The 27,580-nt window shown below is 43.7% G+C and overlaps 1 protein-coding gene across 4 annotated transcripts in view; it reads right to left on the bottom strand.

Moving 5' to 3' along the window:
• Positions 1 to 27,580, bottom strand: part of LOC144767011 (uncharacterized) — a 587,268-nt gene that overhangs the window by 276,370 nt on the left and 283,318 nt on the right. For 2 of the 4 annotated variants that reach the window (XM_078650666.1, XM_078650665.1), the window contains exon 2: positions 25,344 to 25,505. In XM_078650666.1, coding sequence (XP_078506792.1) covers positions 25,344 to 25,505 — 162 coding nt within the window. Of the gene's footprint in view, positions 1 to 19,113; positions 19,633 to 25,343; positions 25,506 to 27,580 lie in introns of those variants that run through there. The other 2 variants (XR_013598020.1, XR_013598021.1) reach the window with 2 other exon arrangements.

Genomic DNA, 27,580 nt, shown 5'->3' with positions numbered 1-27,580 from the left:
ATGCCAATAATATATTCGATCACCATTTCAGTAAAACTTCAAACAATTTGCATAATTAAATGACAAATAATTAAAATACAAATATTTATTAATAAATTAACACATTTAAAATATATTAAAAAGTAATTAATATTATTTTTGAAATATTAATAAATATTTTAATTAATAAATTAGTTCCCACAGTACTCCTCTATCAACACCCAACCCGCTCATAAGAAAATGACACAAATAAAATAATTACCAATTAATTAAATAATAAAAATACAAATATCAAAAAGGGTAATAAACGAATTAACATTAACAATACAAATTTAAGAAATGTTTTATATTATTAATTAAAAATGAGTATTAAATTAAATACAATTAAAATAATTACCACCATATTCCCCTGCAAACACACTATCCGCGCTTATTAAAATTAGACAAACATATTGAAAATTAAATATTAAATCTAAATTAAATCTTTATAAATGAATTAGTTCTAAATTAACCCTAAATTACACTATCAATGTATAAACAAATAAATAATAATATTGTAAAATAAATATTCAATTTATATTTAAATTACCTCCCACCTTATACCCCTATAAACCCGCAACACATTTAAAATGCAAAATGTTTTTTTTAAATGTATAACTTTTAGAATTGTATTACAAATAGTAATAGACCAAAGCAAAACTTAAACACATTTTTTAGCGCATACTGTTAAAATTAAAAGTAAAACTCATAATACATATCAAAAAATTTGTACAAATATCATTTTTACAAACAATATTAATGAGTTTGATATTGTTAATAAAACACATTTCTTACAGTGAAACTTGATTTTCTTGAACAGCATATTATTAAGTCAATATTTAGGAATGTCAATATTTTGCACTCGATATTATTGAGAGTTGACATTTTCAACTTGATATTCTCACTCTTTACCCTGCTGTATAGTTAGAGAAATTTGAAAATTGCAAGCTAAAGTTTTCAACAACTGTTAGTAAATTGCTAAAGCCTTTGAAAACTTCGAAGCAGCGCTTTATTGAGCAGACCGCTCACATACGCCGGTCAACAGCTATCACTGTGTACAGGGTATCCCCCTTCCGCAGCTCACAGAGAGGGAAGTCAAGGCCCATGGATGAGCCCACTCACAGTTGCGGAAATCGATGAAGCAAGCTCAGTACTTGCTACTTGTTTTTTTACTTGTTTTGAGTTATGCATCGTCTGCTATATGTACTCCATAATTGTCGGGTCCACCACCTTCGCAGCTAGTTTTGTGGACTCGATGGCTTGACCACGACCTTCCTTTGGGGTGGTTCATGTCCACGTCTGGCCCATATAAAGTTAAAATTGTGCCTCATGTGATGGGAGAATGAGGATAATGAACACCTTCCTGTACTATCTCCCCACACATCTCCTGGTGATCAACAATTGGTTCAATGGCGGATGTTCGGATCAAGCCATGCTCTATGGGGCTCCAATTTACCACACTCTACCACATGGACCTCCTTTTGTGTCATTCAGCGCTGGGTGACAAGCAATGAGAAACTAAAATTACAATACAGATGCCCTTCTGGCAAAGGTACGTGGCTACAGGAGGGTGTGACATTAGCGGGCTTCATAAAGTGGGATATGATCGGCATCATGAACTTGGGAGATGTGAGGAGGTTTGAATATTGGGGAGGGTTGAACATTAACACACAAGACTGCACTTTAATCACCAATTATTTTCAGCAGGAAGCCAATCTCCTCATGGGCAACCTGGGGAAGGGGGTTGAATATACCAAATCCACTGATAACTAATAAGCAAGCCCTTATCAACATTACATTCCCTCCCTTCGGATCAGCTGGCAGAACTTGTGCAGGGCCTCTTACCTCGGCCAGGAACCTGCTCTCTAGCCCTATAGCTCCGATCTAACGTGCTGTGCCTCTGACCAGGCTGGTAGGAATTTGAGCTTAGGTTGCCTCCTGTTGTTCTTCTCTTTGCTTTTGCCTTGGTTTGTGCCTGTTGTTGCATATCTCTCACTGTGCCCTTAATGATTTTCTGTTTGTGCCGTTCCTCCCGTTTCCTCCTCCGCCTCCCCTCCCCTCCGCAGTTTACCGCTACCTCCTCCCAGCTGTAACTTCCTCCCAACTCCCCTATAAAATGCGAACCAACTCCGACCAGCGCAACGAACACTAGACCTCAACACCAACAATGCTATGTCCCAGAGTCTCCAACAAGGCCGCAACAACTAAAAGTCAACGTCACCAGCAGACACCCCCAAACCCTTTAGTTGTTAGTGCTGCCGGTACACCTTCAGGTCCGCCAGGACCTGCGGATCCAGCACAATCCGCCCGCAAGAACACACCAAGCCGAAAACACCCTGCAATGCATGCTCCTCAACATCCGTTGACTACACAAACATGCAAACAAAATCTGTGACCTACTCGACAGAACCACCACAGATGTAGCATTCTTCTCCCAAACCCGGATCAACACCCCCTCGGTCATGGATATTGCTGTCGCCATTCCCAAAGTATACCAGATTTCCATGATCGAACGCCCCACCGCACGGGAGGATGAATCGCCATCGTCCACAAATTCACCCTCCAACTGAGCACACTCCCCGACGAGACCAAAGACCTGATGGAACACCTGCTCTTCAAGATAATGGCCACCAATAACACCACCCTCCGGGTACCCTCAACTACCGACCACAGGGTCCCCGCGGACCTTTCGCCAACTTCATAACGGACATCATCTCCAAGTCACGCCATCACATCAACCAACTAGACCCTGCTGGGAGACACCTACTTCTACCTCAACAACCAACTACACTGGAACACCACATCCCTCCTGGACAACCTCCCCAACATTGGACTTAGCCAGATCGTGCCTGAACCCACGCCTTCACAAACCCTTGACACCCTCTTCACATTTGGAAACTCCATCACCTTCAGCCTCACCGCAGAAGTCCGGTGGACAGACCATTGATGCATCCACTTCTCCTTCCAAACACCCACCACCCACAGACACCATCACCTGCTCCAAAGGAGAAACTGGACCAAATTCAACAAAGACCAACTCACCTCCTCACTCAGCAACTCCACCACGACCACCGTGGAAGACAACGACCCCAACACCGCCGCCCAAACTCTGCACAGTTGGATCCCCAACTGTGTCAACAACATAGCTCCCCTCAAGCAGAACAACAATGCACACGCCAAGAAGGCCTGATAGTTCCCCCCGAACTGCGTGAGTCCAGGCGCACCTGTCCCCGCCTCTAGAAATGAATAGAGGAACTCCAAATCCACAGAAGCCAACAACAACTTCAAAGCCGCCAACACTGCTCACCACCAGCTGATCATAGCAACACCAGAAACACTGCAATTGAAAACATATTTTCCACACACGCACAAAACAACAAAGAACTCTACAACATCATCAATTAATTTGTGCAATACACGAGTGAGTTGACGGACATTCCTCCCTCACAAGATCTCTGCAACAAACTCAGCTCATTATCCAACCACAAAATCAAGAACATCTACAATAACTTCAGCAAAGACAGCCAACACCAGCAACCCCACCCGCCACCCCCAACACTGAAGTCAAGGATTGAAAACTGCACAGCCCTCACCAAATACAAACTGAAGACGATGAAGTCAATCCACCCCGGGGCCACAACGGACCACTGCCCCCACAACATCTTCAAGAGAGCCGCAAACACCATCACACCCATGCTTCGCCACACCATCAACCGCTCCATGGCAAACGCCACCTTGACAGACAACTGGAAACATGCAGAGAACAACCCCCTCCTGAAGAAGCCCTTGGCGGCCCCCACTGACCACAAGAACTACAGACCCATCTTCCTGCTCCCGTTCCCAGCAAAAGTAACTGAGAAAGCAATCAACAGCCAACTCTCCACATTTTTCAAAAAGCATAACATCCTTGACCTGTCCTAATCCGGCTTCATAATATACAACAGCGCATAAATCGTCCTTCTCGCCGCAACAGACGACATCTGCTCCCTACTAAAATAAAGAGAAAAAGTAGCCCTCATCCTTCTCGACCACTCAGCGGCCTTCGACATGTTATCCCACTGCACCCTAATACACAGACTACACATCGCATGGATCCGGGACAATGCCTCGACTGTATATTCTTGGGGAGCAAGCAAAGAGTAAGACTCCCACCCTTTCTCTCTGCACCTACACCAACAACCTGCATAATGCCCCAGGGGCCCTCCCTCAGCCCAACGCTCTTCAACGTCTGCATGGCTCCACTCGACCCCACCGTCAGAGCATATCGACTCAACATTGTTTCATACACAGACAACACCCAGCTCATCCTCGCCCTATTCAACAAAGCCAACGCAGCCAGACACAACTTACAATAAGGCATGAAAGCTGTTGCCAAATGGATGAAAAGCAGCTGGCTACAAATCAACACAGACAAAAGAGAAGTGCTCATCTTCGCCCCACACCCAGACACATGGATCGATACCTGGTGACCACCCGCCCTCGCTAGCCCATACACCCACCCACCCACACGGACCGCGCGCTGAAACTTTGAATCATCCTTGACTCCTAGCTCAAAATTAACTTACAGAAAAAACGCAGTCACATCCTCCTGCTTCCACAACCTCCTCCTCTGATGGAATACCTTCAAATTGATCTCCCTCGAGCACAGACAAACCGTCACTCACACACTTGTCACCAGCAGACTCGACTACGGCAACGCACTGTACACCGCAATAAACAAAAACCACACACGCAAACCACAAAACATCCTGAAAAACTCTGAAAAATTGGTCCTCAACATACCGCAATACTGCCACATATCCCAACATATGCGAACACTGCACTGGTGCTTTATCGAGGCTAGAATCACCTTCAATATTCTGACCCACGCACACAAACCCCTCCACAACACCGGACCGGATCAAAAGCAGCCTAAACTTTCACGCACCCCAAAGAACCCTAACATCTGCCCAGCTCTCCTATGCCATGGTTCACCGCAACAGATAGACCAGTTGAGGAGGCCGCTCATTCTCCTTCCTCACAGACAGATCATGGCACACTCTACCGCTCAAAATCAGACACACAACTGTCATTCACCATCTTGACAAGAAACCTTCAAACACTGGCTATTCAACATACCATATCCATGATGGACTGGAACCTACACCTCCCCTCCTTCCCTAGTGGCTTGAAACTCTTGCGGGTGATTAGTTGCGTTTATTCATACCCCTGAATTATTGGTTTGATTGATTGATATGTCGTCTGGAGGACAAAGTTTAAAGGGATGCATTGATGGCCCCCAAAGTGCTAACTATATCAGCAATGCTCCGCCTCATCCAAATGTATTAGCTATTTAGCACATATCTTACCCCCAGTCCTGGCACACATAGCGTGCTTCCTCCAGACACAAATATGTCTACGTTGAGAGTGTGGAAAAGTAAATTTTGCCATGTTATATGTGCCTACGTGTTCCCCATCTTATGTTATATGTGCATGATCGATATGCATGTATTCCCTATGATCGATTAAAGACGTAATTTCTGTTGTGTCCATCTCTAGTATGCCAGTTTCCAGTCTTCGTGAATACAACGAATATTAGGCCTATGTAAAGCTACGTTGCCACGTTTTACAGTGTGCACGTTAATTCATTGAATTGTCCCCGTTTCTAGGCCTCAAAAGGGCCCGGACTCAGATTCAGCTCCTGTTTCCTGAACCCTCTCCGAGGAGCGATACAGCCCCCACCTGTATCCCTGACCTTTAGCTTACTTCATGCCTCGCAGTGCCCGGCTCGGCCTGGCTCTGCCTCTCAGTCTGCCAAGAGTATGTTATGATTCTAGTTATCAGTCCAGCCCTCCTTCTCTGCATTCCTAAGCTATTGAATCGCATCAATAGTTTCCGTCATGGTCTAGCCTTTATGTCTCCATGTAAGAGAAATACTGTATTAATATTCATAGAATATTCCTCGCACACACAATACATATAGAATTATGCATGCACCAGTCTTAGTGTCTGTTAGCCTTTACCCTGATAACTTTTGGATTCTATCAACATGTTCTCTAAACATCAGATACTAGATAGTGTTTAGGTACATGTCGCTCTGACACTCCAGACTTTCGTCTCCTCTTCTAGTGCAGAAGTCATAGCCCCCCAGCTCTCCCTAGTAACACGTCATTGTCAGTTTGCGCGCACCACTAGGTTAGAGGTCCCAGCTGCTCAGGTAGCCCCCTCCATGTTTCCGCCCCTTTTATGACATATTCTGTTACGTTTGCATCACATGTTTATGTATACGCCCTGTACACGCCTTCTTGTTACACCCACTTTATGCCCTATCTTTCGCGACTGCTACAAACTCCGCCTACTGCTACGCCTACTGTATTGACTGTAATGTATTTTGTTTAACTATAAATATTGTGCACTGTTATTAAAGTTTGCTAGCCATTCCCAGATCCTGCCCCGGCAGCTGCCGGGCCCCTGCCATCCCATCCCCGTACAGGCTGTTCTGTTCCAGTCCTTTATGCTTAATTAAAGCCTGTCAACTCTAGCTACCTCGTATCTTGACTCTTATTTATTGAGCTATCTATTTGTATGAGTATCCTGAAAAATAGTACCGGTAATTAATTATTTATTTACCACATAATGGCGCCCGAATAGGAACATGCCCTTTCCCCACGCGCCGGAGAAGCCACGCAGGCCCCCTGATCCTCTGCAGCCGTGACGGAACCATTCTGCGCAGCGGCAGATATTTCTGCCTCAAGTATCCCTCAGGTCCACGGAGGAGACGGAGGTTGCGGTCCAGCATCCAGACGAGGCGGTGGAGGAACGCGGCGAGTCCCGACCAGAGCCCAAGCCGAGAGTCCAAGGTCCGAGGTATCCGGAGGCCCACCTGTAACTGAAGTCCGAAGTTCGTCCGTCCGTCGTCGTAGCAGTCCAGTCCAGTCCGAGGCCTTCCGTTCTTGCTGCCCGGTGAGTACCGTTGCTGGGGTAGTATCTAGACAGGGTCAATTGAATTGTCTCTGGTCCGTGGGTTTGGGTACACAGATCCAACACGAAGTGTCCACCTAGGTGGATGCGGGTCCTGACGTGTCTCTTTATGGGACCGGTAAGTTTCGTACTGTTTTAGCAGTGCATCTAGTCTGTTCTAGTAAGGTCTGTTCTCGAGAAATTCATGTGTTCTGTTCTCAGTATTTCAGGTAGTATCTTGTCCGAACTGTTATTCTAAATGTTATTTCATGTGTTTTCAACGTCGTGGTATGAATGATTCGTATTGCAGTTATTATTGTGTTCATTGTGTATTGTATTGTGTCCAGACTCCAGTCTAGTCATGCCTCTGTTCTCAAGATTACGTCAGTTAAAAACTAGAAAAGGTCTGCTCGAAGAAGCAGTTCCTGTCCCGCCTAGGGACAGTCCAGGTCATTTCATGTATCAAAAGCATGGCATAAGTGCCATATTATATCTAGATTTATGGGTGGAGTACACCAAACAATTAGAGGAAAAGTATAGATGGCCCGTATCAGGTACGTGGGATGCCGAGTGCATCATGCGAGTAGAATAAGCATTATGGAAAAAGAAAGCCAGACAGTCCCAGAAAGATGCCATCGAGTTATGGCGCAAAGAATCTCATAAAAGAACCGAAAAAGAAATCAGAAAGTCAGAATTAAGTAGAGAATCCTCAGAAAGAGCCCAAGAAAGGGAATTAATCGAAATAGGTGAACGAGTTAAAACCGAACAGTCAGACCGACAGAGAAATGCCCTCATTAAGGGTATGTATCCTCTTCTTGCCGAGGGCTTGCTAAAGGCAACCCCGGAAGCACCATGTAATTTTCCGCCGCCATTAGTTCCGATTAAGCTACGTCACAAACAGACCGCAGCTGATATTTTCCTCTCGTCCTATTTGGACGACACAGTCCCAGAATATGCAAATCCTGTTCCGCCAGCTCCTGTAAATAATGTAATTCCTGTTCTTCCAGCCACCGGGGCACCGGTTACAGCACCTGTTACGGTACCCCCGGTCCAGCCCATAGTACAAGTTCCCGCTACATCAGTCACTCTGCCAGCACGAAGAGTATCAGTCGATGATTCCAGTTTAGGGGCCGCGGGAGGAGGTCCTCCTGGTACCCCGCCGCCACACAAACGTGTAACGTTAGTCGAGTTACATGAACGTGCGTTACAGCGTACGCCCAAATATCAGTCCGTAGCAGATATCAGGCGAGCTCTTACCGAATGCCGTTATGATCCAGTCCCAGGCGATGATAATATGGTTATATATTCATTGCGCGTAAGACGGGTGACCGAGTATTTGGACACCCTACCGAATATGAAAGAAGATCTAGACAGAATGTATCGTTTCATCCGTACAGGAGACGATTCAGAAAGTATTGGCGAAATCATGTCTCTAAGGAAAGCTGAGACCCAGCTCATGCTATTAAAGTTTCTAATTAATTGTTTAATAAGGGAACAAGATCATCCGACTAAAGATCTGACCGAAATGAAAGTCCCGACAAGGTGGAGTGATAATATAGCCGAGGGTAGACACAAGACACTCAGTAGTATAGAGAGTATGTACAAGAAAATTCGTAAAGAAATAATAAGGTTACACGTGCAACGCAAAACAGCACAAGTAAGCGAGAAGGAAAACGACTCTTCTACTGAAGAGGTAGACGACGAGAATACCGCCAGAATAGCGTATGTAGGTAAATCTAGATTTCCAGACCGACATTTACGTCTAGAACACAAGAAAGTCTTTCATCTTCCAGCACCAGAACAAGGTTCTCTTGAACAAGTATTTCAAGCTACCGATCATATTCTGAAATCACGTATCGGTTATAGTGAACTTAGTACCATGCATGAACAAGAACTAGCCCGATCAGCAGTCCGATGGATTACTGATTCTACCACTTTTCCAGACGAAATAGTGGCACAAACGTTTCTGAAACTGCCCCCAGCCGAGCAGCGACTGGTGGGTATGTATATGATCCAGCACCTCATTACACTGTATGAGGGTCAACATTCTGATTCAGGTCCGTTACATGATGTCCTGAACGAGTTACTCCAGTATAAATGGAAAGGTTTAGGTACCGAGTTAATTAGTGTCATTTTAGAACAGCGCCACAAATATGGAACGTTTCTGAATCCGCATTTTGTTCACGTCTCACCTCCAGAAAGTAAACCATTTTACATGGATAGACAGCATCCGTTACGGGAAGTACACCCAGTTAGGACACCGGATGGTGAAATGCAACGAGTATTTGTTTACACCCCTGTCACAAAGATGGAACTCTTAGAGATGAAGAAATTAATTCCCTGTCACGACAAAGATCCAGCAGGGTTCCATCGAGAATTAAAAGACATGCTCCGTATGGGAGAATACACTTATCCAGATATAATTAAAATGCTAAAGGTCCTGTTGCCCGCAGGGGTATACGAGAAACTCAAGGAAAAAGAATGGGAGGTGGGAGAGAAAAAGATTGATTGGACAGCTCTAGAAGCTGAAGATAAAATACGAGTACCAGGTACCGGTCTTGGGGACAAATGTAAAGAATTGCCAGAGTTATTGATTCAGGTTTTGCCAAGATTATTAGCCACGAAAAAGGAAGATTGGGATGCAATTTCAGCATGCAAACAGAAACAGGATGAAGATACTAGTGATTTTTATTCTAGATTCGAGAAATGTTTTATGATCAACAGTGGTTTGAAGACAGGTAGCGAGTCATACCCTCATCTTTTTGTTACTAAACTAGTCGAGAATTCAAGTCCACAAGTTAAAAATCGAGTTTTGAAAGTCGAAAGTACTTGGCAAGCTAGTACCCCGTCACAGATGCTCCAGATGCTCCAGTATCATCAGAACAGAATCAGGGAAGAGCAAGAACACGAAAGGAGACGTATGAAAGATACGAAAATGAAAGTACTAGTTGCACAATCTGTTCCACAAGACAGTCAGAAGAGGGGTCCGAATCAAGCCAGTCATACTGCAGCTCCCGTTAAAGGGACATGCAATTATTGTAAACAGCCAGGTCATTTTATAAACGAGTGTGCAGTTCTGAAACACAACATAGCCACTGGTAAAACTAAAGAAAGACCACGTCCGCCTAGACAAGAACAAGTTTCACAGACTTCTCAGTCACCACAGAATGCACAACAGACAGTTCCAGCACCGCAGCCTATAGCTGCAACACAGCATGTTACACAGCAGATGTACCAGTATGCCCAGACAGAGTATCCAGAGTACCAACCGTATTCATGAAACAGCCTAGAGAGGGAGGTAGGCTTGCCTCTCATCGAGATACCTGTAGATCAAGAGGGTCCCTATGTACACAGTCAAGTATTGGGGAAAGACAGAAAGTTTTTGATTGATACAGGGGCAAGTAGGACTACTATCAGTCATGACGAGGTTCCAGGGGCTCCGCTCTCAGGCTCTAGAAATGTTTCCCTTGGATTTTCAGGAAAGCCTATAGTTAACGAGATTTCAAAGCCAGTTACTCTAGAAGTTGGTCCATTGTCCCGAACTACTGATTTGTTACTTACGAAGTCATGTCCAGAAAATTTGTTAGGTATTAAAACATTGAAAGAATTAGGTGCAGTTATTTGCTGTTCCCCAGAGGGAATACGCTTGTTTTTAAGGGATTTTAAAGGTCACTATGTATTACGAGATTTTGATCCAAGATTGTCTAATGTACCGCAGCATTTATGGGCGCAAGGTCCAACTGATGTAGGTTTTATGCGAATCACACCCCATCGTGTGACTCTCAAGCAAGGTATAGTCTTGCCACGAATCAGACAGTACAGATTGCCACCTGAGGCTGTAGCAGCCTTATCCAAAATTATTGACGAGCTCATTGCTCAAGGAGTGGTTGTAGAAACTGACTCCAATGTATGTAATTCTCCTATCATTCCAGTCATGAAACGTACTGATCCAAATGCACCTCCAGTATATCGATTGGTGATTGACCTTCGAGAACTTAATAAATGCATCATACCCCAGTATCCAGTAGTCCCAGATATTTCATCTCTATTGACAGCTATTGATTCTGAAGCAGTATTTTTTACAGTAATAGACCTCAAGAATGCATTTTTCAGTGTTCCAATTCATCCAGACAGCCAGTACCTTTTCGGTTTTTGTTTAAATGGAAGGAGCTACAAATTCACACGAGCTCCTCAAGGTTTCACAGAAAGTCCTAGTATTTACAGTCAAGCACTTAAACGACAACTTGACAATATTCACATGCCAACTGACACTGCCCTGCTCCAGTATGTCGATGATCTACTGATCACAGCCCGTTCTGAACGTGATTGCGAGCGTGCGTCACTTACAGTTCTGTATTTCCTAGCCGAGATGGGGCACAAGGTGTCCCCTTCGAAGCTTCAGTTCTGTGTCCAGCAAGTGATCTACTTAGGCCACTTGCTGTCCAAGTGGGGTAGGCAGTTGACACCAGACCGTATCCAGTTAATAGCGAGTCTTCCACAGCCCAAGACACAGAAGGAGGTACGTGCTTTTATTGGCCTTACTTCTTATTGCAGACAATGGATTCCTCAGTATGCATTTCTAGCCAAGCCACTGATACAGTTAACGACATAGGAGGCAGCCGTATCGACTGTCCTCCCTTGGACCCAGGAACATACACTTAGTTTTAATGAATTAAAGAAAGCCTTATGCCAAGCACCTGTTCTAGCTACACCGAACTACAGTAAGCCTTTTACACTTTTTGTCACAGAACGTAATGGTACTGCATTATCTGTTCTCACACAAGATCAAGCAGGACAGTACAAGCCCTGTGCTTATTTTTCGAGCACATTAGATCCAGTAGCCCAGGCTTTGCCTGCGTGCCTCAAGTCAGTTGCAGCCACAGCACTAGCTATCAGACAAAGTGATTCCATAGTATTAGGACACTCCCTGACAGTACAAGTTCCACACTCCGTGGAAGTTCTTTTAAACCGAACCCAGACTCAACACTTGACCATTGCACGTTTAACAGGTTATGAACTGACACTGTTCCAGCCACACATAGAAATCAGACGCTGCAACATTCTAAATCCTGCTACTCTGTTACCGTCAGTGACTTCAAATCCCGCCACACATGACTGTGTGGAAGTTGTTAACACCATGACTAAGCCAAGACAAGACCTGACAGACATTCCATTACCTAATCCCGACCTGACACTTTATGTGGATGGTTCATGTATGAGAACTAGTACAGGAGAACTAGTAGCCGCGTATGCAGTGACTACTGACACAGAAGTTATTGAAACACACCGTATTGACACCCTGTCTGCTCAAGCAGCAGAGCTAGTTGCTCTGACCCAAGCCTGCATACGTGCAAAGAACCTGAAAGTAAACATATATACAGATTCACGTTACGCATTCGGAGTTGTACACGACTTCGGAGTGCTCTGGCAGGAGAGAGGTTTCATGACTTCTCATGGAACCAAGATTCAGCATGGTCTTCTCATTCAAGCTCTGTTAGATGCAATACATTTACCGACAGCTATCGCTATCATGAAGTGCAAGGCACATACGAAAGTTACTGACATCATTTCCCAAGGTAACGATCTAGCAGATCGAACAGCCAAGCTTACAGCTCAGACACCAGACATTCCAGTTAACAAGACACAGACATCCACTCTAGAACCGACTACATGTATGACAGTTAAGGACCCTACACAAGATGTCATAGACATACAGTTACATGCTACTCCTGAAGAAATCAAGAAATGGTCCGAACAAGGAGGGGTTCAGACAGATCAGGGATGGGTGACGAAGGGAAAAGCCACATGGTTTCTCCCCGACTCTATGGTTCAAGTCATTATTAATACCGCACATAGTCCAGCACATTTAGGAGAAAAAGCCATGTTAGACAGTATACAGAACCTTTGGTTCAACAAGCATTTACGAGCTGCAGCCAAGCAGAAAGTCCGTACTTGTATGATATGTTGCCAGTTCAATCCAGGTAAAAGTGTCCCGGTGGAACAAGGTGGATTCCAGCCCCCTGACCACCCTTTTGAAGTCCTCCAGATGGATTATATTCAGATGGAGCGATGTCGAGGTTTCAAGTATGTCCTCGTAGTTGTATGCGCTTTGTCCAGGTGGACAGAAGCATATCCAGTTCCAGATTACACAGCAGCGACCACTGCCAGGCAGTTGGTTCGTGAATTCTTCCCCCGTTATGGACTCCCTAGGGTCGTGTATTCTGATAACGGCCAGCCATTCTCCTCTGAGCTCATGAAGCATGTTTCCCTTTTGTTAGGGTACCAGTGGAAGTTCCATTGTGTGCGCCATCCAGAAGCAGCCGGTCTCGTAGAGAGACATAATCAAACCCTGAAAATCCGTATTGCTAAGACATGTAAAGAGAAAGGAGTAGACTGGCTAGTAGCCCTGCCAGTTGCTTTATTCTTTATGCGCATGGTCGCACATTCCAGATCAGGTCTGTCCCCTTATGAGGTCGTATTCGGCCGCCCCCCAAATATGTGGGGTACACCTAGACCCCGCAGTATTACAGACGTTTCAAGTAATATGCTGACAGATTACCTAGCTTCCTTGATGTCTGCCCTACACTCTTGTCGTTCACAGGTTGCCGCCGCATTTCCAGACAACACTGAAGTGAAACCGCACAAGGTCCTTCCAGGGGATCTGGTACTTATCCGGAATTTTGATCGTTCAAGTCCGCTGGAGCCCCGCTGGAAGCAACCTCAACTAGTCCTTCTGACCACCCGTACGGCCGTGAAGTTGGAGGGCCGTAAGGGTTGGGTCCATCTGTCGCATGTCAAGAAATTTCATGGACTCCGTGATAAAACTTTTGCCAAGAACATTTCAAAGGATTGTTCCATTTCGAAAGACTGCCCTATTCTCAAGGACTGTCCCGCTACTGACTTTGAAATCAAGCCCTCCCTGTTAGAGAAAACTCCGCAGCAGGAGTATAAATCCAAGCTCCGGTCTAGTAAAATAAGTCAGCCAGTTTAATTGTCTAAGTCCCCCTCGGGTGAAACGGTTAGACAGGTATCTGACATGTATAAGATAGACCCCCAGAGAGAGAGAGTTAGTCAAAACTCTATCCGATGTATCGTTTTTCTAAGTTTTCTATTGTTTCTAAGTTTGATGGTTACTTGCACAAGTTATGCATTGCATTTATGTTTCTCAATTTCTCATGTAAATAAGTTTTCTAATGCTACAGTAGAGCACACATTTAGTGATCTGCCTCCTCACGAGTTATCCTATCGTCTTGCTATGCGTAATAACACATTTATTAGAATGTTACACTATTCACACCAGACCAGCAATGCCACTAATTGTTGGGTGTGTGGTCGACTCCCCCCTTTCCAGACACCGAAGGGAGTTCTGCCACTTTTTCCTTATCCGTTTTCACATAATGGTTCGTGTGGAGCATGGTCCACGTTAACGTCATCTTCTAATGATATGTCCCTTCTGAATAGAACATGTTTTCCAGACAAGCAAGGTCTCTCCCATAGAACAGGGTTAGATCTAGAAAATGAAGTTTATAATTTAGGTAATTATTCTTCGAATTTTATGGTCCTGAATGTTCAGTCTGATACTACTCCAGACTTACCTGCTATTTCAGTACTACCAGTCAAAGGCGAATTATGTGTCAGAAATAATGGTTCCGCACATGTAGGACATAGTGATTGTACTACTACTGTTGAGTATAGTGACAGTGGGAAATCTATTTTCAAAGCCTCACGTCATTCTTATTTTGTTTGTGGTCAGACCGCATATGTTCGTCTGCCCCTCGATTGGGATGGAACATGTTACATTGCCTTCCTACTGCCACCAGTTTTTCTAGCTCCATCTGATTATCATAGAAACACACATCTAGTACACGTCAGACATAGAAGGGAGATTGAGTCCCCAATTGTCGATCAAACTGAAACTGCTCTAGAACAATATCAAGATTTTAATAAAGGTTTCTTCTTCTTTATAGGACCTGTCCAGAATAGTAAGCTAATACGTAGATTAACCAGAACCCTTGAAGCAGTAGTGAATGAGACTACTTCTGCTCTAGGTAACTTAACCGAAGAGCAATCTGCTATGAGATTTGTCGTGCTCCAAAATCGTCTCGTTCTTGACGTCATACTGGCCGATAGAGGAGGAGCTTGTAGAGTCATCGGATCTAGTTGCTGCATTTTCATTCCTAATAACGCGCCGTCTGTTTATTCAGCTATAACCAGACTTCACAAAATTGCCCATCAGTTACACCAGAATCCAGGCACCTGGACATGGTCCGGTTGGCTCTGGAGTATCATATCTGCCTGGGGATGGAAAGTATTGTCATTCCTAGGTATTGCAGTAATGATCATATTCAGTTGCTGCCTCTGTATACAATGTGGCCCTGCGATTTGCGGCATTTGTGCTACCTCTTGTATTCCTAGTCCTAAGCCCCGTTCCAAGACAATTCGAGACGAGCAAATGATGCTGTATGAAATGATAGATGGTATCATGAATATTGATGTTTCCTGATGGAAACGTAGGGCACAAGGAGGGAATGTGGAAAAGTAAATTTTGCCATGTTATATGTGCCTACGTGTTCCCCATCTTATGTTATATGTGCATGATCGATATGCATGTATTCCCTATGATCGATTAAAGACGTAATTTCTGTTGTGTCCATCTCTAGTATGCCAGTTTCCAGTCTTCGTGAATACAACGAATATTAGGCCTATGTAAAGCTACGTTGCCACGTTTTACAGTGTGCACGTTAATTCATTGAATTGTCCCCGTTTCTAGGCCTCAAAAGGGCCCGGACTCAGATTCAGCTCCTGTTTCCTGAACCCTCTCCGAGGAGCGATACAGCCCCCACCTGTATCCCTGACCTTTAGCTTACTTCATGCCTCGCAGTGCCCGGCTCGGCCTGGCTCTGCCTCTCAGTCTGCCAAGAGTATGTTATGATTCTAGTTATCAGTCCAGCCCTCCTTCTCTGCATTCCTAAGCTATTGAATCGCATCAATAGTTTCCGTCATGGTCTAGCCTTTATGTCTCCATGTAAGAGAACTACTGTATTAATATTCATAGAATATTCCTCGCACACACAATACATATAGAATTATGCATGCACCAGTCTTAGTGTCTGTTAGCCTTTACCCTGATAACTTTTGGATTCTATCAACATGTTCTCTAAACATCAGATACTAGATAGTGTTTAGGTACATGTCGCTCTGACACTCCAGACTTTCGTCTCCTCTTCTAGTGCAGAAGTCATAGCCCCCCAGCTCTCCCTAGTAACACGTCATTGTCAGTTTGCGCGCACCACTAGGTTAGAGGTCCCAGCTGCTCAGGTAGCCCCCTCCATGTTTCCGCCCCTTTTATGACATATTCTGTTACGTTTGCATCACATGTTTATGTATACGCCCTGTACACGCCTTCTTGTTACACCCACTTTATGCCCTATCTTTCGCGACTGCTACAAACTCCGCCTACTGCTACGCCTACTGTATTGACTGTAATGTATTTTGTTTAACTATAAATATTGTGCACTGTTATTAAAGTTTGCTAGCCATTCCCAGATCCTGCCCCGGCAGCTGCCGGGCCCCTGCCATCCCATCCCCGTACAGGCTGTTCTGTTCCAGTCCTTTATGCTTAATTAAAGCCTGTCAACTCTAGCTACCTCGTATCTTGACTCTTATTTATTGAGCTATCTATTTGTATGAGTATCCTGAAAAATAGTACCGGTAATTAATTATTTATTTACCACAAGAGGTGTAACCAGTTGACTTTTCTCACACGGTCTGGTCATGCATGATGATCTCAAAATATTGTGGGCCGAATGTGGTTGAACTAAGCTTCATATTGGGCTGGGTGGTCCCCCTTAGTCGTCTTGCCATTCTCGGGGGGATGATGGAGGTTTTGTTGGATGGTTTCTATGGACAGCCATCTTAGTGGCCAATTGATACATTGCTGCAGCCGAGAAGGGCTCGGCATCTCCATCTATCACAAATTGGCGTAAAGGGGTGGATTGGTGCTCTGTTCAGCTGAAACCTGTGTATAAGTCAAGCGGCTGTCCAGCTAAACGTGAGCGGATAAGGAACAGACGTTTGTGCTTGAAAGAACGAGTTTCCAGTGACGACGGGGGCAGGCTTAGAGGGTCAATATAGTTATTTCTTGTTACATGGTCTCTGTTGTAAAAACTCAATAATTGTTTTGAAATGTAATACCATAAATATGTAAATGTAAATCCAGTATTTGTAAAGCGTGAACAGCTACCCAAAGGCATACCGGCTCTGGGGGCCATTGGGAAGATTAAGCAAGCTGATCATTGTCACATGGTGCTGGGCTGACCTGGTGCCGGGGATCGAACCGTGAGCCCGAGATTCCAGCGTCAGTTGCCATGGCCGCGGCGACACACCGCTACCCTGAATATGTATTTAAAGACAATTTGTGAAAGCACACAAAATCTTTTTTTCATGAATATTGAAATGTAAAATTATTATATTTAATTACAAAAGTAGAGATAGTAAAACCAACACGCTTCTGAGAACACCCTTACATCATGATTTTCAATGTTTGTTAAACAATTTGAAATAATGAATTTTGCATTTTAATTTATTAAAAAGCAAACTCAACCCCCCCCCCATCAGTAAACTTGTTTCTTTTTCTTCTAAATCCTCAATCTATTCTGAAAGTGTTTTGATTAGATTAGATTCTGGATATTCATGAGTGGTCTTGCTTTCTGGAAATTAAATTTGTTAGTTATACAAAGATACGACCAAGGATATAAAATTATTTCCTAAAATGTGATTCAGTTATAATAAATCAATGTAAAATAAAAATAGTTTTTTTTCCGTTAATAACAACTCAGTTTAGATAAACAGACACTATCCACCAAACTGTTAAGACACATGTCGGAGCCCCGTAGCGAATTGCGGTGGAAACCCGATCACGGAACCGCAAGACCCAGAACTACCCCCGCCAGAACTACACTTCCCAGAGGGCATAGCGAGGTGAACATGCGCGGAGGGCGTCACCATAAAAACAACCAGGAAGCCAGCAGTCGGCGTCAGATATTCCGATTCAGAGACGCGAGACCGCTTTGCCGAAGCTCCAAGGAAGGTGAGCTCTGTATTGCGAGTGAGAGTTGTGTAAGCCTAGGAAGCTATTGCCGGAAGGCGTCAAGACACAAACAGGACCCTGGTATCACGGGTGTTTGTGAACCCGTCCGCTCTGTTGACCTCTGCCAGTCCCCGCTCGAGGGTTATCGAGCGCTTGGGACTCCGTCCCCTCATAGAACTTTGCCTGTCCCCGCTCGAGGGATATCGAGCGCGTGGGACTCAGTACCCACCCGGAACTCTGCCAGTCCCCGCTCGAGGGTTATCGAGCGCGTGGGATTCGGTCCCCTCCTAGAACCTTGCCAGTCCCCGCTCGAGGGTTATCGAGTGCGTGGGACTCCGACCCCCTCCCAGAACTTTGCCTGTCCCCGCTCGAGGGTATCGAGCGCTTTGGACTTCGTCCCCTCATTAACATTACCAGTCCCCGCTCGAGGGTTATCGAGTGAGAGGAACAGCATACGGCCGTATACAGGCGATCAGTTCTTTTTGTCTTTGTTTGCCCTCCATTGGAGAGTGTCTGGACCGACACGACTGCGGAGGACGACTTGAAGAGCACAACCCTTCTTGCTCTTAAATCGAGTGGCATTGTCGGCCATTGCTCAGCACGGTGTCCTCTGTTGGTGGATGCTAGGACTGGCATTCGTGCAGAGGACGGTTGGAACATCTACCGTTGCCCCTACACTGTATAGTATTGTATACTGTTACTTTATACTGTTTCATCTGGTAGTACCATGCAGTAATAAAGAGCTGGTTCACTTACCAAGACAGGTCTATTCTATATTCTTGAGGTACAGACCTGTGCGTTCAAGGGAGGTGTTCGGGTAACCCAATCCCGAGGAATCCAGGATTACACAAACCCACCACAAACACTTCTCATAAACAAGACATTATTCTAAAATTAAGTATTTAACCTAATATACTTGAAAAAAAATATTGTTTTGAGAAACTAATTTTAGCGTTCTCTTGGTTGACTTAATATCTTATCAACAAGTATGTTGCACTTTGCTCATGGTGATGGTATATAATTCGAAATCATATACACATTTTTAAGATTAAACACAAACAACATACCTTTCATCAATTTCCTGCTACCACTCGACTTATAAGGCCTCAACATGTCCACATTGTGTGTTGTACGTAACGGGATGTTGCAAGCATTAAGCAATCGTACACATTTTCCTTGAATTTCTAAAATGGTGTACGGTCCCGTAAATTTATGTTTTAAGACACCTCCTTTTCTGGTACTCCACCTGGAATTTTTCAGGAGCACTGACTGTCCTTGTTTAAATGTACAAGGCTTATATTTCTGTGTAACTCTCTTTTTAAATTTTTCTTCTTGTTTTTCATGTGCAAGTTCAATTATATGTTTGGTCTGCTTCTGCAACTCTGCTCTTTTTTCTTTTTCTTTTGGTTGACGATGCCCGCATATTCTGCTTCCGTTGGTAGTATAAAGTCAAGCTATTAAAGGAAACATCAAACTCAATCACTATTTTTCATACTAGTCATGATGAATCGACGTTTTGTAAGATTTTTTCAATAACATAACGCTAGAAGAATATGCATAATGAGAAATATGCATTTATAAATAGAATCTACTACTTGCATGTAATAACGCAAACAAACATAAATGTAAAACAATATTATTCTAATACAGAAATAACCGAGAGAAATAATCTTGAATAGTTGTCAAAACATTTACATTATCCTGCAAGTATTATCTAAGTATAAATAAACAAGATACCTACAGTTTTAAATATAGCCAGTGGTAATAAATCATAACAAGTTCTTTAATAGGTTAACTATTCTTCTTATTCAAAATACAATCATAATTTTATACCAGATCATCTGCAATCTCACTAGGAAACCTGGCTTCATGGCCATACATTAGTTGAAAAGGCGACACTTTTGTTGTGGAATGCGGCTTTGATTTTAATGCAAACAAGGCATAGTCCAAAAACAAATCCCAATTGTTTTGGTGTTCGTTGACATATTTAGACAATGTGCTGTAATTTTTTTTTAAAAGAGCACATAGCATGATTGGAACAGACAATATATACATTTATTTCCTTGTTCTTTTCAGAAAATAAATTTCAATATCATTTATGTAATGTCATCTTGAAGGTTTCAATTTCATTTGAAAAATATTATTAAACATCACTTACCACCACTTCAAAATGGAAGGTATACATGTCTTCATTAAAAGTAAACAAGGTCAATACTGGATGGTCTGACTGTGCCTCAAGGATGCATACCTTACAATCCTGCTCTTCCAACCCTCAAAGATGTTTTTTACATTTCCAGTGGAACACACTTATATTCGTGTTCTCCTTGCTTACTTTCGGTCTTTCCTACGTTCCGTGGTGCTCCACCAAGGTGATGAAGCTGTTGGTGGAGAGGCTCAAATTGGACGGGTTCAGCCTGTTCGTCCATCAGGACGATATACTCATAATGAACTTGTGTCCTCAACGCTTTCACGCTTAACTGCAACAAACGGAAAACCTGCTATAGTCCCTGATGGTTGTGGTCTACTAATCCAAGTAACATCTCAGCACCTCTAAGAAGATGCAAATCCTGGTAGATTCAGTCATATTAACTGTGAGTCTTCCGTCTCACAAATTGTCAAAGAGCAGACAGAAACTGAGAGGTAATCCAGCCAAACACACAATATCTCTTGGCCATCTGTCCAGAAAGGTGGAACTCCTAACGTCATCAAGACCGGACGTATTTACGGCTCCCCTCCAGTACAGGGCCCTTCAGCACCTTAATTGTTCACACCTACGTAGAGGTCAAAATTATTCAGAACTAATGCCCCTTTAGGAGGAAGCCAGGACAGAGCTGGAATGGTGATTGTCCCTCATGTAGGCGTGGATCTGTTGGACCATTTTCAGATGCCAACCCAACATAGTCTTAGACTCAGAGGCCAGAGGTTCAGTCTCACGTGCTCGGTGCAGGGCTATATCTACCAGCGAAAAATATTCATCAACAGAACAGTATTCACAAACATTTCCTTGAATTAACGGCAGGATCCTAAATGGTGAATTTTTGGACCAGGGAAAAGGCACAATGCTGTGTCATCCTCAAAATAAGTAACGTGACAGCGAAACGATAACTAAAACATCTAGGCGGTACAAGATTGAAAGCCCTATTGGATCTGGTGCAAGATCTATGGGACTACTGTCTGTCCAACGAAATATAGATATTGTCGGAACAACTTCGCTGAACGCCAAACAAAATTGCAAAATTCTTCTCCAGCAATTATAAAGGATACCAGCCTTTGGAAAGTACACCTCAAGGTGTTCCAAGAACAGCATTCACGTTGGGGGACTTATGGATCGATCTCTTTGATTTCTTTAATGGATGACAAACTGGAGAGATATTACAGGTGCTCCCCGTAAGCAACTGCGGTTGTTGCATTGATTCATGTATGGCGAGTAAGGTTATGCATTACCAAACCTTTTCGCGATGATAATGATTGTTAACTCAAGTGAGGAGACAGCTGGCGGATCAGGCGGCGATGCCCCTAATCTGGAGGTCACAAGGCTGGCTTCCAGTACTAGTGAGACTTTATTTGAATTGTCCAATCTGTCTATCCCAAATTCAGATTCTCCTATGGCATCCTAAAGGGAATCCCCATCACCTCCTTTTTACTGGAGTTCTTCACCTGATGGCCTTGCGAGTAACAGGAACGCAGTAAAGTGCCAGGCCTTTATTCAGACAATACCTCACTGTTTGCAAAATCTTGGTCAGAGAGCACCACAAAGAGATCCACATGGTTTAGTAATGTGAGTTGCTGTCTTAGACATCATTCTCCCCATCTGATCCATCTGTTGTCAATGTCTTAACTTATTAGCCTCTTTGGAAAGGGAAAGTCTAGCTTACAGGTAAATCAACACGTTAGGATCGGCAATTTCGGCTGGACATGTCCCTGCAGATGCTAATCCAATCAGGGAACATCCGCTTGAGTGCAAACTAATAAGAAGAATCAGACTACCTGTGCCTACCGTAACTTGGGAGTTTAGCCTATAGGATGTTAACAAAGTCTTAAATAAGTACCTTTACAGAAAACAGGTGTCATCAAAACTGGCAACTCATTGTTGTTTGATATCCTGCCGCAGGGTTTGCAACATGAGTGATTTGGATCTTGCTGTCCAAGTTGTCTCTCCGAGGAAGTTACATTTCATATATTTCGAAGACCTAAGTGTAATTGGTATCATGTGTACGATTCTGCATTTCCGAATGTCTTTAAATTATGTGTTTTCAGAGCGCTCTCGGGCTATGACGCGTCCGACAGTAAACACACGTCAACAATGAGTCAGACAACTGCTAATAGCTCTGACTAAAACACACGGCACAGTTACATTGCCTATAATTTCGATATGTGTTTGCTGGGATATGCAGGAGGAATGAAGAGACACCTCTCCAATTGGAGCATACTCTGTCCGTGGGGCACTGTCATTGAAAGCTTTCTCTATGGGGGTGCGGCTGTAGGATATCCTTAATGCTGCAGACTGGTACTCTGATTCCAAGTTTTATAACATTATATTGAATGCCAGTTCTATCACTGGCATCTTTGGTGGTGTACAAGCTTTCAATTGTGTAATCCAAAGCCTCTGTTCCTGACATACAATGAAACATTTTCTCTCGTAAAGAAAGGTTTCCATTCTGTTAATGTTGCGTAGGCGAAGATTAACCCACCCGATCATTGAAAGGCCCTAGCAGAATGCTTACTTATTCATGGGGAATTTCATTTTTTAAGGTTATCCAATTGTAATTGATTAATTAGATTGTTACCTTGTCTTTGATTTGGATTGTAAAATCATTTGTTTTTCAGAGGATGAACGTGCTGTTCCCCTATTACAGATTTCATACATACAGTTATTTTACTTGGGTATGGATGCCAGTAAACAAGAATAATGCAAAAATTATCTTGATTTGGTCGCAAAAAGAAAGAGTACGGTAGTGAATACTTGGAGGAAGTCATTACATGCACTGCTGCACAAGTGCACATTATTGTTCAACTTTTGTTTTTTCAATTTCTAGAAACATAGTGTGAATTTTTTTCTGTAATGTGATAAACTACTGATAGGTGCTGGAATGAATAAAGTGGAGAAAGCAAAGTCTAATCCTTAACTCTGCATTCTTAATAGAATTAGAATTTAATTTTACGATAGCTAAATAATGTCTCAATGTACAAAGAGTATTATGTCTAAGAGTGAGGCTTTGCAGTATTCAAAAACGAAACCCTGAAGTTTCAAATAAACACTTTAACACTTAAAAGTCCTTAGTCATGCTTTTAAAAACTTGTAAATATATCCACTGGTTGATACAGAGAATCCCTTTGTGGTGCAATTAGTATAAAAGGGGATGGGTTTTTTGTCATTTAGAAGTGGCAATGTAAAACTGCACATACATGTCGTTAATCCGATAACTAGTAGTACCATTAGAGTTGGTGTAAAAATAAGTGCTCAAAGGCCAGTATTATCATTTGATTTGCAGACCATTCATACCGGAAGGGAACATTCCTATGACTGTAAAAGTACATTCAGTATTCCAATTTGTGTTAAAGCAAATAATTACCTTATAAAAAAATGAACAAAACAAGAACTTTGAAAGTTTGGTCAACATTGTCGTTAAGTCCACTGAGTCTGATGCAAGCCAACAAAAGGTCAGAAAAACAGAGGGATTCAAGGTCAAAATCGGTGTCTGACCACACTAAGGGCCTCATTAGGATGACGGGCGGACAAAGTCCGCCCGCCACCCTATCGGTATCCTGGACCGCCCGCCATAAGGGCGGGGGTCCAGTTGGGGGAATTAGCATTGTGGCGGGCGGTGCACTCTGCACCGCCCGCCACAATGCTAAAAATGCATTTACGCATTTGCATATACAAAGCGGCAGGCACCGCGCTGTGCCTGCCGCTTTGTACATGCAAATGAAGAGGGGTACCATAGGTACCCCCCCCTGTGCACCCCCACCTCGGCCCCCCAAAGCAAAGACCTCCTGCCTTTCCGTGGCGGCATCGCCGCCGCGGAAAGCCACCTATTAGCACACATCATAATATGGCTGGCGGTGTCCATTGGACACCGCCACCATGCTATGCCGTTTCCGCCGCGGTCGCAAGGCGACCGGGGCGGAAAAGCGGCGGACGGTCTTTCCGTCCGCCACAGTCCCCCCAGTCATACTTATATGGCGGGGGGAATTTGGGAAACAATGTTGGGCGGATTGCGTCCACCAGGCCGGCGGTGGTTACCGCCAGCCTGGCGGAGGCAATCTGCCCGACATAGTAATGACCCCCTAAGTATGTCAGTAGCTGTTAAAACAATGTACACATCATTCATTCCAGGATGGACGTTAACCAACATCCTTCATGTGTCCAAAAGAATGGCATACAAGACTTCATTCCGGTTCCATGATTAATGAAAAGGCTAGTTCTTGCAGATGAGTTGCCACCTCCTTTTGAAGTATTTCAAGATGTTCCATTGAAGTGTAAATTTGAGGTAAGTAGGAGGGGAAAAAAGGAAGCCAGAAGAAATGGAAAATTGTTTGTTTGTTTTTACATTTGTTGAAAGACACACTGGTTGAAATTTAAAACGCTCACAAAGAGGTAAAATAATATCAGACTCCCTCCATACAGGCTCATTAATGGTCATGGTTTTAAAATAAGATTGATTCCATTGGATGAAGGCGGACGGTGGTAAGGGGAGGTTTTGGAGAGATCTGGTGTCTGCCCCTTTTGAGTAGCAATGGAATCTGCTGCTGCTGGTGGTCCTGCTAATTCTGAAAAAAGGATAAACATCTCTAAAATAAATATTTACAACCTTTATAAAATAGGAACAATATACCTATTTAACCAAAGATCAAGAGTCTGTAAAAAGCATAGGGATGTTTAAAATCAAATACAAATTAATGATCATAATTATCATGTAGAGTACATATTAGTATTTACTTATTCCAAAAACAAAGCACACATCAATGGGGTACAATGTTGTTTTTTTAACATGTGCCTGAAAATGTAATATAGATTTAAAAAAATGTTTTACCCAAAAATAAATATGATTTACACAAACACTTATCTAAAATAAGCAGACTAAATTGACATGCTAAGTATCCTACATAAGTGATTTTTTTTATCCTGAGAAATTACTAAGCAAATTTAAAAAATGACCGCTGATAATGTAAAACAAGTAGAGTAGTCTAAATGTGCATGAAAATATTACTCTCTGTGAAATTTGAAATTGCAATGTTTGAACAAACTATGAAGATGTCACATAACTGACAGTAGTAAACCTTTCAAGAAACTCACTGTTAAATTCCTGGTTTTGGTGCCTTCGGATAAGACTTGCACAGTAGTCCCAAAATCGAAAGAGGACAGGCGACAGTGATATAAGTAAACTAAAATATGACTCACGGTGATAATGCTGGTTCCGGATAATGAATGCTTGGACTTACAAAGCTGGTCTAAAGTCTGCAAAATACACGAAGGGAGACTGTATCAAAAAAAATTCAATTAATATTACGTAATGAATAACATAGAGTTTAATTAAAATAGGAATCTGTAAACACTACATAAGATATATAATGTTTTGCTTTGTTCAAACTGTGAGTCAAAATACCAAGGGCCTCATTAGGATTAGGAGACTACCGCCGGCCCGGCGGGGGCGATCCGCTCGCCATCCTTGCAGCAAAGACCCACCGCCATATTGCAATGGCTGTGGGGTCTGCGGCGGACGGAGAGACCGTCCGCCGCATTTCCGCCCGGTTGACAAGTCGACCAGGCGGAAAAGAGTTCAATATGGTGGTGGTATTTGTTAGACACCGCCAGTCATATTAGAATGTGGGCGGGAACATGCCTTGAAAGGCATGAGGAGTCTGCTTGCAGGGGCCCGTTGCGGGCCCCCAGGGACTCCGGGGGGGGGGGGGGGTCACCATGCCTTACAATGAACAACGTGGCAGGCACCACACAGTGCCTGTCACGTTGTGCATTGAAACACACAACCTGCCTCTGTGGCATTGCGACGAGCGGTGCTCTCTGCACCGCCTGCTGCAATGTTGCAGATGCTCCATGCGCCCGCCAGTGTGGCGGGTGCATACTAATCAAGAGTGCCGGACCGCCGCACCCTCAGCGGGCGATCCCATTTCCCGAGGGTATGGCGGGCGGACAAGGTCCGCCCGCCATACTAATGGGGCACTTAGACTCCTGTTACAAGTTTGGTATTGGAATGTCCGCCACAATTGTGAAGTTGTGGCGGTGGCAGATTTAGTCACCGCTGCATTGGTGGTGCGACAGTTTGATTACAACTTGGGCAGTATAGCAACACTGTGACCACCAGCTGTGCCAAGGAACAGCCTGACGTAGGAGCAGCAGTCTGAGTCCACAATTTGGCTAGTTTAAACATGCAATGGTACCTGTAAGCATATTAAGAGTTTTCTCTCATTCAGGGTTTATAAGGCAGTTGTAGCACCATGAAAACTATTGTGTAGAGCCCTCCTAGACATTCAATAAATGTGCATGCAAACAGGCGGCCATAACATGTGCCAACCTGTGTGCATGGACATAGGTTCATGTCCGGCATGGACTTTCTAGTTCATGAAGTCCATAAACCTTAGAGTGCAGTTCCATTGCAATGACTCTTAATGGTGGAGCCGCCTTTCAATGAACAGATCCCTATAGAAGTCATCCAAATATCCGCGTTGGAGGAGAATACATTTAATCTCTACACTTATGTTAAGACAGTGCTTGAAAAACATACAGAACTCTAACCCCCAAAAATGGCGGTGTCATAAACACACGACTAATGCAAGTTGGCGGTCTAGTGTTTATTTGGCTCGCGACCACCCAGTGATACAAGGTGCGCGTTCTTAATTAGAACTATGCACTTCAACTGTAACTGCCCGCGGAGAAGCTTGTTTTCTTTTGCTCTGAGTAGAAATCCTTAAAATTATTGAATCTGTCTTGAAGCAACGTAACCCAAAAACGCAGCAACCGTTAGGAAGAACTTCGCATGCGCTACGTGGGAGAATTGTATCCAGCTGACTTCAAAGAAAGAAACAGTTTGGTCAGACTTATTTATGAAACTGTAATAAAGACCCTGGTCCCATTAAAAGCTGCAGGACCAGATGGGATTCCTGGCGACCTGTTACGAGCCTACCCCAAAGAATGGGGCCAGTTGGTCGCTTCCCTATTGAACGCAATTCTGGGGGGAGGTTCTGTACCCGATTCCTGGAAAGGGGTGGAGGTTGTCCCGATATTCAAAAAGGGATGTCGGGACAGTCCTGCCAATTATAGGCCCATAAGCCTGATTGATTCTTCCCAGAAGGTGGCAGGGAAGGTGATCCTGGGGAGGCTTCTTCAATGGATAGATGACAATAAGATTCTGTCAGACCTCCAGGCGGGCTTTCGATCGGGAACTGGCACTATTCAACAGGCCTTCAGATTAATGCTCTTGCACTGGAAGGTAGTGGTGCTGGGCAAGGGCAGTCTTTACTTGGCCTTTATAGACCTGAAGACTGCCTTTGACCTGGTACCCAGGGAGGAATTGT

Source organism: Lissotriton helveticus, chromosome 7 (assembly GCF_964261635.1).
Source record: "Lissotriton helveticus chromosome 7, aLisHel1.1, whole genome shotgun sequence".
Lineage (NCBI taxonomy): Eukaryota > Metazoa > Chordata > Amphibia > Caudata > Salamandridae > Lissotriton > Lissotriton helveticus.
This window is presented reverse-complemented; position numbering and strand designations above follow the sequence as displayed.